The 13,348-nt window shown below is 27.0% G+C and overlaps 1 protein-coding gene across 1 annotated transcript in view; it reads left to right on the top strand.

Moving 5' to 3' along the window:
* The first annotated feature begins 254 nt into the window (after nt 1–254).
* Nucleotides 255–13,348, top strand: part of LOC100197081 (dentin sialophosphoprotein) — a 41,931-nt gene continuing 28,837 nt past the window's right edge. The window contains exon 1 of the mRNA XM_065810151.1: nt 255–403. Within this exon, the coding sequence (XP_065666223.1) occupies nt 370–403 (34 nt within the window). The 5' untranslated portion in view covers nt 255–369. The remainder of the gene's footprint in view (nt 404–13,348) is intronic.

Raw genomic sequence — 13,348 nt, 5'->3', positions numbered from 1 at the left:
AATATTATTAATTTATTTTATTGCCACTTGAAATTTAATATTTATTTTTTGAAAAGAGTATAAAATACCATTTATATCTTAAAAATTATTAAAAAAATTTATAAATTATTATAATTTCTAAATAAAATTTCATAATTGCCTAAAATTGAAATTAGGCAGTTATTCAATTAGTTAAAAACATATTCAAGATGAAAATATTTTTAAAATGATGGAATAAAAATATTTTGATGCAAGCCTCAAAAAAGTTTGGTTTCGGCATTAAGTTTCGGTATGAGTTTAAGTTTCATGTGCCTAACGTGTGGTTTTGCACTGAAATGCTCTTGAAGAAGCTGCAAGGTGAAAATGGAAACATGAACAATTTTTTTCGACATGAAAATGAAACAAGCGCAAATAATATTTACAAGTGAGTAAATCTTTTTTGATTATCTAGAATTTCAATTTATTTACAATATAATTATAAAAATCGTAACAGTTTTTGAAAAAAAAGTCTCTTTACCACATTGAGCAAAAAAATGTTGTTTTTATCTGATATCAACATGAACTGTGACTACTGATAATCTGATGATCAACTGTGATCAACTGATGAACTGTTGATCAACTGTGGCTATTGATAAAAACTTAATTTTTGGTACAAACAACTGTGATTAACCTAATAATTTAGTTGTCGAGCCGCTGTTGCAGCAGTACTTATAAAATACTGTTACACAGTCTATTAATTTTTTATTCCATACTGAACTATCTGCGCAGATAATTCAGTATTGCAAGTGCTCGTCTGAACATTAAAAAAGAGTACGTCATTTTTACCGTTTTTAAAAATACAGTTTTCAAAGATTAAATTTATTACCATTATTTTATTTTTTTGACTTGTAAGTTTTTAAATAGTGGACATCTACGTTTTTTTTTATCGAACTTGTTTTGGTTGTTCCGTTTTATAGTTTAAAACAACCGTTAAACAAATATTGAGGCTGAGTGCGTTGTAAAAGCATTACTGAAATAGCGACAAAAATATATTTAAAAATACCGCAACTAAAATAATATTGGATATTGTTCGAATAACGTTTTATTCATGTTCAGACTAACAGGTAGGAGTGGACTCAATTAAAGGTGCGCACATTGACTTAAATGTTAAGATAAAGACAACAATATGTACATACTTAAATATGTATATGCTATTTTTTTTAATTAGAACAAATAAAATACAAAAAATAATCTAAAAATTTGTAATTTTTTTTTTAATTTGATTTATTGCAGTAATTATAAACAGTACTTAATTAGTTTAGTTTACTTTCAGAGGTCAATAATTTGGATTTATTTCACTTACCTTTTATCCGTAACGTTAACTATCCATAAGAATTTTTCAAGTTTTGAAAAATAAAAAACAATGTTTTATCCTGTTTGCAGCAGGGTATTCCACTGACACACAACACGGTTTGTGAAGAACTACTCTCTCTGTATGCAGTACAATACTCGTTGCTGTGCCAGCCACTGATTATGACTTCATATAATGTACTTTGATGATGATGGGCAACTCAGAGATAGGTGGAAGTTTGCTTTATCAATTTTGTACATGTATTAAAAAATCTGGATTAAATAACCTCTTTTTCTTACTTATTCGAGTGTTGTGAGGTCTAACACAGCTCTTCTATCCTCAGAGGTTCTATGTTTAATAGAAGAAACTGTTTTGGTAGCTTGATTTTGGACTTTCTTCAGGGTTAATGTTAAAAAGAAACTGCTTTTTGATTCCAAACTAAATTTTTTAATACTATTATCAATGTTTTCTAAAAACTTTCATTTTTGATTTCAGAAGGAACTTTGCTGTTATTTTAGAATGCTATTTCAGTAGTTCTTTTTTAATCGTCTAATCAGTATAATCATTTTGTTATGTTTTTATTAAATAGGTAATATTTCCATATTTGTAATAAGAATAACTAAAAATAAGAATAACTTTTTTTTTTTTTTTTTTTTTGGTTTACATTTGTTATTCGTTGTACAGCTTAAAATAAAAAATAGTAAAAATAATAATATAAACTTACAATGATAAAAAAATAACAAATATAAACAAGGTATCTGAAAGAAGATCACAAGGATCTTGTTGTCAGAACCTCAAATAAGCATTTAACAAAGATAAGATAAAAAAAAGTTAATAAACTTTTACAAAACTACAAGGTAAATAATCTGATCTGAAGAAAGATCAAGATGATCTTGTCATCAGAATTGTATACAAGAGTAAGCCAATGTGGAAGTTAAAAAGTAAAAAGTATATGAACAATAAATAAAATTAGTAGGAATAAAATTCTATAAACGTAAACATGTATATAAACAATAAAAAAGTAGACCAAAAAATATTTTTAACTTTTACTACTAATAATAACTCAAAATATTATCTAATGAAAGAATGAGATTTTTCAGTTTTTTTTTAAAAAGGCAAAAAGTAATAGGTACTTTAAAATTAAAATTCGACAAAACAAGTTTATTCCAAAGGTGTAGCGCTCGATAGGTAATACAAAATTGGTTAAAGTTTGTTTGACAAAAAGGTTCATTTAAAAAGTTATTATTTCTCAAAGTATATTTACTGATTGGTTTAAGAGAAAAAAGATCTTTGAAAACGGCTACGGATAAGTTATTTATCCACATATATACAAAACATAAAGTATTAAATACATTTAACTCGTATATATTCAAAATTCTCATTTCCATAAAATAATGCTTCGAATGAGAGAAGCGATTTGCAAAATTGATTATACGGATTGCGCGTTTCTGACGAAGATAAAGACGTTGCAACTTCCTTTTTTCAGTACTTCCCCAAGCAATATTGGCATAATTTAAATAACTATGTATAAATTAGTAATAAAGTTGTATTAAGACTTTCTTATTGAGATAGATTCGTAATTTATATAGGATCCCCATGTTTTTAGAAATTTTTGTGCTTATATAATCAACATGGTGATTCCAAGTAATATTTTCATCAAGATAAACACCTAAAAATTTTGTAACAGAATCTCTTTTGATTTCCTTTTGATCGATAAAAATTTGAGGTAAATTTGTAGGGAGAAATCGTTTTTTTGTAATCGAATGAAATAAAACCCATTTTGTTTTATTAATATTTAAGGTTAACTTATTACACTTAAACCAATTAGATATATGTCTGAGTTCTTCGTTCATTGTTTTAAAAAGTTCAGCGATATCATAGTTAGAAAGGAATAGGTTTGTATCATCTGCATACATAATGCTCATTAGTTTTGAAGCTTTATTTAAGTCATTTATATAAATTAAAAAAGGAGAGGTCCAAGAATTGAACCTTGTGAAACTCCACAAGTATTAAGAAAAGTGGATTGATAATCATTGTTAAATAATACAAACTGTTTTCGATTAGATAGATAACTTTTAAACCATTTTAAAATTTTATTTTTTATTCCGTAGTATTTGAGTTTATGAATCAAAATATGGTGATCGACCGTATCAAAAGCTTTTGATAGGTCAATAAAAATTTCTAGTGTATATTGTGATTTTTCAAATGATTTTGAGATTTCACGTACAAATTGGATAATAGCATGTTCAGTTGAGTTATCTTTCTTGAAACCAAATTGATTAATGTAAAGTAGATTATCATGAAAGTATTTGTATAATCTGTTGAACATAATTTTTTCTAGGATTTTCGAAAATGTGGAGAGAACAGAGATGGGGCGATAATTACTGATTTCAGATTTGTCCCCTTCTTTAAAAATAGGAATAATTTTGGCAATTTTTAATTGTTCTGGGAATACTCCTTGATGGATAGAAGCCTTAAAGATTTTAAATAGAACATCTTTAATTTGTTCAAAGCAATCTATAATCACGTTTCCATTAATTTGATCTGCTCCAATTGCCTTATTTTTTTTAACAGATTTGAAGGCTCTTTCGAACTCATCAAAACTTAATTCGGAAGATAACTCATCTGAACAAATGCAATTATCCAGGGATTCTAAATAATCAGTAAACAAAGATTTGGTTTTAGGGATTTTTTCAGACAGTGTTGGTCCTATATGAGTGAAGTATTTGTTAAATTCTTGAGTTTTTGGTTCATGTAAACTTTTGTTATCGACTCTAACCATTTGTGGCAGGAAACCGGAGCATGATTTTTTTTTGCCAATAATTTCCTTCATTATTTGCTACGTGCGCTTTGTGTCGTTTTTAAATGTATTGAATAATTGGGAGTAATAATTTTTCTTCAAGTTTTTGCAAATTTTTTCACATAGGTTTTTGCAGTTCTTATAAATTTTTTTGCTTGAAGCTGTTTTTGTTTTTAAAAAATTTATATATAATTTTTGTTTTATTCTGGATGATTTTTTAAAACCTTTAGTAATCCAGGATGTATTGATATTCTTTGTTGTTATTGCTTTTTCTATGATTGGGAAATTAACTTCATAAACAGAAAAAAAAGTTTTGAAAAAAGTTTCATAAATATTATTAGCGTTATCATCAAAATTTATATTTTTCCAATGCAGTAATGATAGTTGGTCTTTAAATAACTTAATATAAGTCTCATTATAAATGCGTTTTCTTATTACTTTTTTGGTATTGATGTTTCTTTCTGAGTTTGTTTTATTAAGTTTCAGAAATAGAGGAAAATGATCTGATATACCAGTTTTTATGATACCTAATTGTATATTATTATTGAGAATATCAGTAGTTATAATATTATCTATAAGAGTCGCTGTATTTATTGTAACTCTTGTGGGTCGATTTATATCGTAACTGACCCTGTTTCAAAAATTGCGTCATAAAAATTCTTAATTTTATGGTCGTCATTATAGAGAAAACAGTTCATATTTAAGTCTCCGACTATATAGTTTTCTTTTTTATCATTATTTCCTTTTTTTATGATTTGTTGTAAGAACATGCTCAGGTTTTCGCTCACGCCGTCAGGTGGCCGATAACAACAGCTTAGTAAAATGTTTTTAGTTTGATTATTTGTAAATTCAATAGTTACAACTTCTTTATCACTGTCAGAAACGCTCAAATCATTCCTAAAACAATACTCAAAATTTTCGTGAACATAAATTAATACTCCACCGCCGCGCTTATTCGTTTTTCTCTCCATAGAAATTATATTAAAGTGAGGAATATCAAAATTACTATTTATTTCATCTACTGTGATCCAAGTTTCAGTTAAACAAATAATATTAAAAATGTGTTTAGCTTCTTCTTATAGATCTAAAAGTTTTTCATAATTGCATTTCAAACTTCTTATATTGAGGTGGAGAATTACAATTTGCTTATTAGTTTTTTCGCGAGCATTCTTAAAAAGAAACCCTTCTAGTTGGTTCGGAAAATGATAAGAACAATCAGATAAAATACTGCGATAAAAATTATTTTCAGGGTCTAGGTTTTCTTCTGAAGAAAAGAGATTTGTTTCATATAAATTAAAAAAAAGGGATTCATAGTTATTAGTCATACCCATGATAATAAATGGAAACAAAAAAAAAAAAAAAAAAAAAAAAAGGATTTATTTTTAGAAGTGCTAGTTATTTGTTAAGATTGTTTTCAAAATTTTTGTTAAGATAAACAATTTTGTCATATCTTACCGATACATTTTCACCATTTGAGCGCTTTTGTTTAACTTCCGCAAATAACTTTTTCCGAATGACAACGGCCTCACGAGAAAAGTCTTCGTTAATGAAGCAATTTGTGCCTTTAAGTCGATGAGATTCTTTCAAGATTCTTATTTTGTCTATATATTTCTGCAGGTTAAGAACTATTGTCCTCGGTCGTCCATCTTTCTTCAACCCATTGCGGTGGGCACGCTCAATTTCGATATTTTTCAGTCCAAGATTTTGCCAGAAGAATGCTGAACTTTTTCTCCAGAGTCCCCCCATGATTCTTGTCTATTTTCATCAATTCCATCGATTCGTAGGTTATTTCTTCTTGATCTATCTTCCAGGTTTCGTTGCTTTTCCTTTATATATTTTTCAATATTAGTATGTTCGAATTTTTTATCAAGTTGTTTATTGTTGTTACGTATTTTTTTGTCAACTAGTTCTTCGTTGTAGTTTAGACTAACCTTAATATCTTCCAATTCCTTTGAGAGTTCTTTAATTTTGTTTACATTCACGTTGATATTAATCTCAGCTTTGTCTAATCTGTCGTTAATGATTTTTATATTAGCGCCTATAATATCGATAACAGTTTTCTCTTGTTTACGAAACATTTCTTCAGTTTCTTTTTTGAATTCTTTAAACATTTCTTTTAACATTGTTTTTATTTCTTTAAGTGTTACTGCCATAGTATATATGTGTGATAAAAATAGAAATAAGTTTTTCTTAAGATTAAACTTGAATATTTTTCCAAATGTAAAGTACAAATGTAAATGTATTTTTTTTTTTTTTTTTTTAAATTCTTCTCGTAGTAAAATTGCGTCCGCTCTTGTTGAATGCTTGCGTTGAAAAAAAATAACTAAAAGTAAACATCAGTTTACTTGGTACTACCATGGCCAACGTCACGAGTTTCAAAGTGGAGGGGCACAATCGTCAATTTCTAAAAAAAATCCTCCATATCTAGAAACTTCTTAAAAAACCTGGCCTCCTGGTGTCGTCGGCTCTGACTGACTCTTGAGTCATTTTTTATTTAAGTTTGCCATCTCACATACTCTCCAATTTATAGACTTTAAACCTAACTCGCAATATGCTTCATAATTTCTTTTTCCAAATTTTTTAAATTGATTAACTGCTATTACTACAGTATTAACCCTTTTACAACTCTGAACGATGGTTATATCCGTCGAAGTTAAAGTGATACTTATATGTGAAGAACGGGTATAGGCATCGTTGATTATGCCTTTTTATTTGAAGTCTTATATCGAAGGCAATACTGAATAAATTTTCATGTTAGGAATTTTCCTCACTTGAACAAAAATATTTATGAAAAAAGGTGTACCACTGTTAATATAATGACGTTCTGTGCTAGAACTTTATGATCTCGTTAACAAAAAGATTTTTTTTAGATAACAAAAAAAAGTTTTTTTTTAGATATTAGAGACATTTTTCTTAAAACGGAAAATATAAAATTAGATTAAAAAAAAAACTTTTGGCTAAAACAAGTTCTTTATAATTTTTAATTTAATAATAAAGAGTTGTTACATGGTGTTTGGCAACTATTTTATTAATAATATGTTCAACGGTGGCGCAAAGCTTAAAGTTCTGGTTCAGAATCAAGAGGCCCGTGGTTTGACGCCAGCTATAGCCCAACATGCAACATTGGTAATACGTTGTGAAAGGAAAATCGCTAACTCATGTTTATAGAATTAAATTGTTATGGTTTGGCAATAGTCTCTGAAACATGATAAAGTCATAACAGAATAAAATCTTGGGCCAACTTGTTTAGCATATAACTTTTTTTTAGTAACTATATTCGAGAGGTAAAATTAAATGTTTTTGTTATTCTATATAAGCCTATGTGCTCCTAAATTTTAGCACATAATGTTGGCCATTAATCTAAGTTTAAGCAAAACAAGTCGAAGGCTAGTTAGTTAAAAAAGAATAAAACACTACATCTGTCCAACAATATCTATAAAGTCTAAAAAAGGTAAAAGATTATTACATCTGTCCAACAATATCTATAGAGTATTCCAAAATCATCTGTACACTTTTGTCCAAGAATATCTGTATTTTTTTTTACTCCAACAACGTCTGTCCAATATCAACTGGTAATTCAATGACCCTTAACAACATCTTTTGGAACATGTAACTACATCTGGTAATTTTTCTCCAAGTTCAATAACATCTGGAAGAATTTCCTACAGATGTAATTACATCTGGAAAAAATCTTATATGCAACTACATCTGGTTAAAAAAATGGATTTATATTTATTATTTTTCCAGATTTAACTATATCTGAAAAAAATCATATATAAAACTACATCTGGTTAAAATAATGCATTATAATTTAATAATTTCATAAAATCCTGTAGTTACATTTAATATAATTGAAAATATGTAACTACATCTGTAATAATCATATTTTTTGTACACAGATGTTATTAGACATCAATGAAATTTCACAAATCGTTGGACAGATGTTATTATACCTCAGTGTATTTACAGATGATGATGGACAGGTGCTATTAGACATAGAAAAAACCGTTGTTGTTACCCTGACCCAAAAATAGAAGCTTTGTGCATTTGGTTACTACGGTGGCCAAAAATATATAAAATTAAAAGGTCCGAGGTATGCCAACATTAAACTAATTAAAGAAAAAAATAACCACTTGAATAGGGCTTATTCTAAAATAACAGGGTTTTTTTAACTCTGTGGGGAGAAAAAAACTAAATTCGCACGGGGGTAAGCTGCAACGGTGAACGGGGTAAGCTGCAACACAATTCTTTAAAAGTATGAGCCTCGCAGAGCCCAAAGAAAAATTACTTGTCTATAACTATATAATCTATAACTATATAATCTCTATCTATATACTAGTCTATAACTAAAAAAACTATAACTTCTATCTGGCAACAAAAAATTTATAATTTATAACATTAAAGGAAAGTAGTATTTTCAATGAGCAGTAATTTGTAACTTTTATTATGCGAGACTTCGCATATACCTGATTTGTTTAGTAAGAGAAGAGAAAAAATAAATGTAAGAAAGTCTTAAAATATTAAAATATTGTTTTATGCAACTATCTTGAACTTTGAAGCCAGATTTAAAAGTTATTAATTGTAAAATATATATAAATAATGTGCCGCTCTATTATTTCTCATCAAAGTTGTTTGTTTTAGTTCGATAATTCAGTTTTATTTTTTTCAAAGCTGCTCAACTTAAACCTACTAGACATGGATCTTGTATGGGTAAGTTAAAGAGAAATAATAGTACGGTACATTATTTATATACATTTTTAATATAAGTAATTTTTAAATTGGGCTTCAAAGTTCGAAATTTTTTTTTTTTTTTTGCCGTTTAAATATATACAAACCGTATGTTAATAATAAGATATATATATATATATAGCAGGGGCAAGAAGAACACTAATATTTCTTATCGCCGAGCCCCTTGATAAATTCCGCAAATATAAAGTTTTATTTAAAAATAAGCACTTCCGTTAACAACATAAAATAAACAAACGTAAAATTGGTAAAGAAATAAATAAAACATCTATTATTAAAAAATAACAGGAAGAGCTATTTAGTTAAATATATTCTTCTAAAAGCACGGATTAGTTTAATTTATATTTATTATAAAATCATGAATTAATTTTTGTTATTATTATTATTTTTTTAAATATTAAACTTCAAATAACAAAACCAAAGTCTAAGGATCAAATAATAAAAAGAATAACAACACATATTAAACAACAAAAACATAAATTTGAAAAGTTACGAAGTGCATTTAATTTAAGCGTTTCTAAAATTAATATACTTTTCATTTAATTGATAGATCAATCGTAAGGATATTTTGGATTTTTTGAAATAGTTTTGTGGTAGATCATTTTTTAGTAACAACTGTCTAAGTTTAGCCTTAAACTCATTTAACATTGTAAGAGTTTTAAGTTCAGTTATGAGTATTTTATTCCATGCCTTTGGTCCCCTAATTGAAATTAAAATAACTTTTGGGTTGTATATAGGAGTTACTTGAATATCTAGTTAAGTATCTATTCTAATTAGTTTTGAATAAGAGATTAAAAGTGTTAGGAATAATACTTTCATTAATTTTGAACATAAAAATTTGAAGATGATAAATATTTATTTGGTAGATATTTAACATAGTAAATAAAGGTTGGCAGGGTGTATAGCGGCTTTCATTGGATATTTTTGAGATTTGTAACATTGCATATTAAAGAGTTTTTTTGATTTATTTTTATTGGTACTACACCATGCAGTATTGGCGCAATTAAAATAGAAATGAATAAAAGAAAAATATAAGAGTTTTGAACAAATTGAATTTAAAAAAGGTTTTGCGCTTTAAAGTATCCCCGTGTTCCTTGATATTTTACCTTCAATATATATGATCTCTCGTTGTTAAATTTTTGTCAAGGAGTACTCCTAGAAATTTTAATGGTACTTCTCTTTTTATTTCGCAACTGTTAATACAAAAAATTGGAAGTTTTAATGGAGTTTTTTCTCGTTTATGATAACGATGGAAAAAAGTATATTTTGTTTTAGTTAAATTTAGAGATAATTTGTTTGCTGTAAACCATTCAGCATTCAGAGTGTTTAATACAGTAGTTTTTTAATTTGGTTAATAAAATATAGTGATTTACAGTGTCAAAAGCCTTGCTGAGATCAATAAAAACGCCTAAAGTAAAACATTTAAGAATATCATGAACAAGATGAACAATTACCTGATCAGTAAAGTGGCCTTTTTTGAATCCAAATTGTTTATTATAAAGAATGTTATTAATATCTAAGAAATAGTAGTCTTTGGTACATATGTTCTAATATTATTGAGGAGCATGCTAGTATTGAAATAGGTCTATAATTTGCGATTCAAGTTGCAACTCCAAACTTTAGAACTGGTACCACCCTTGCAACGTTTAGTATATCAGGAAAGATTCTTGTTCTAAAGAAAGACTGAAAATGTGTAAAAGCGGAGTTTTTAAATAAGATATTGATTTAATTATTATATTGCTACTTACATCATCAACTCCATTACGTTTTATTTGATTTTCATAAATTTACAGCATCAAGTAGTTCTTTTTCAGATAACTCTTTATTATCCATAAGATTGCTATTAGAGGTTAAGTATGATTCAAAGCTAGTTTTACTGTTTTTTATTTTTGAGGCCAAACTTGGGCCCGTATTAACAAACGCATGATTGAAAAAATTAGCGATTAAAGAATCATAAGTATTTTCACGATTATTTTGGGAAATCCATTTGTGCTAATGATTTTTTTACCTATCAACTCTTTCATTATGCGCCACATTTTTTGTATATCATTTTTGTAGTTAAATAACTGATTAGTATAATACTTCCTTTTTGAGTACTTTATAACTGTTTCGAAGAGCCGTTTGTAGTTTTTATATTTTGTTTCGTTTTCATAAGTTTTTTTTTTAATAAACTTGTCGTATAAGCGTTGTTTTTTTGTTTTTTTTTTATGACTTTATTATTCCCGTTGTTTTCCAAGGATTTTGCTGGAATTTGATTATGATAAACTTACTAATAATTGGGAAAGCTTCATTATAGTGGCTTTGAAATATGCTAGGAAAACTATCATAAGCTATAATAATTTTTAGTTTTATTCTTTCTTGATATTTTATTGATGTTTTTTTGTGAAGTTATAAACACTGGAAAGTAGTCTGAAATGTCATTGACGAATATTACAGTCTTAACTTTTATGTTTTTGGATTTGTTAATTATGATTTGATCAATTAATGTAGCACTATATTCTGTTATGCTCGTTGGTTTGTTAATTGTTGGAATGAAACCATTTTGAAATATAATATTGGTAAAATTTCTGACGCTTTTATTTTTTTCATAATCGAGCAAGTCTAAATTGAGATCGCCCACAAAATAAATTAGTTTGCCACAAATATCATTTTTGTAATTAAACGTTTAAAGTGTTTGTTAAATGCTTTTATATTACCTGAAGGCGGTCTATATATGACGTGCAAAATTATGCTTTTGCTGGTGTTGTTTAATACCTTAGTTGTTAATTACTCATAATCTTTTGTTATTGAGTACAATTCATTACGAAGTTTAAAATCTAAAGAATTGTGTATGAAAATGCACACTCCTCCTCCTGCTTTTTCAGATCCATCCTGATGAATAACTTTATAATTATTAATTTGAAAGTTAGAGTTATTTTCAATTTCTTTATTCCGGCACCATGTTTATATTAGTCATATAATTTGAAAATTTATTTTGACTTTTTTGTGTACTCCTTATATTTATATGCAGGATGGATAGTGCATTATCATCTATGTTAGCAGTTAGTATTGAAGCGTTTCAACTGTAATAATAAGAGCTTATACTTTCCATCCCTTTCCCATCCTTAAAGCTAATATTTAATTCAAGGTTGTTTTCTAAAATTATATTTTGTTTATTAGAAAAGCTTTAATTTGATTTATGTCATTATCATTGGATGTGTTATTTTTAGCATTAAAATTAAGTAATAAGTTTGTTTCCATTTTAAAAAAAGAATTTAAGCAATAAAAATAAAAACATCAACTTTTTACTTTTCTTTAGGAGTCGCGAATGATTAATTTATTGTACAATATTGCTGATAAGTTAAGAATTAATTAAGAATAAAATAAGTAAAAACAGGTAAAAATAAGTAAGAAACAGTTGCATAAAATAATGCTTTAATATTTTAAGACACTTTTTTACTATTTAATTTTTTCTTCTTCTAGACAAGGGTCTAATGGGGGTAAGTTTAGCAGCTTTGAAAAAAATAAAAATAAACTATCGAACACAAACATTAGTTAGGTTTTAAAAAGAACAGTAACACTTTGGAAAAAATGATTAACTTTAATCAAAGTTCCGATGAATTAGTAAAATATCAACACTTAAGTGATGGAAAAAGTTTAAAAGCATTCAAGAGAAAAATAGAAAAAAATATTTTTTTATCTTTTTGGTCCAAAATAGAAAAAGTGCCGTGTATCTTACTCAATAGCTTTCCAGCAATCTTTTGTTGAACATTGTGTTAACATTCAAGTTTCCTAACTTTCACTCATTAGATGTTTTTGTAGCCCAACTTGCCCCAATCCTCAACTATCTCCGCTCTACCCTATTAAAGAAAGTAAAGATTGACATTTCAATTCAACAAATAGATTTATTTATTGTTGTTGTTGATGTAGAAGTAATTTACAGGTTTTTGCTTTAAAGAACTAATTTTTTCGTTAAAAAAACGTCCATTACTTTAAAAATAACTAGAAATGTGCGTAAAATCAATAAAATCCGCAGTAATTTTATGATTCAACTTACCCTAAGCAATTTGTTGCAATTTACCCCGTAGGAATCATGATCACTCTAATCAATGTATCTAATTATTTACATTAAATAAATCAATTTTTTTAAATCTTTTTTGTGTTTGAAAAAGATTTAATTAACTTACCATTATTATATCATGGTAATATACCTCTAAGTTTACAGTAAAACCCAAAAAAGCTTTAAAAACAAAAATTAGTATTTTGTGTCGAAAAAACAAAATTATTCATAATTTTAAAATTTTTAATTTATTACTAAAAATTTTTTGTAGCTGACATATTATAATTATAGTTATAAAATATAAAAAAATGGAGGAGCAATATATAAAAACCATTCCTTAAAACGTATTATGTTCATCCTTTGATTACATTTCCAGTATCCGATAAGGACGAGGTAAAAAGACAAAAAGTTAAATTAAGTATTGAATTCTTTTGTTTAATAAAGAAATTTAAAA

Source organism: Hydra vulgaris, chromosome 11 (genome assembly GCF_038396675.1).
Source record: "Hydra vulgaris chromosome 11, alternate assembly HydraT2T_AEP".
NCBI classification, from domain to species: Eukaryota; Metazoa; Cnidaria; class Hydrozoa; order Anthoathecata; family Hydridae; genus Hydra; species Hydra vulgaris.
The sequence above is the reverse complement of the archived record's forward strand: the minus strand, read 5'-3'. Positions and strand labels throughout refer to the sequence as shown.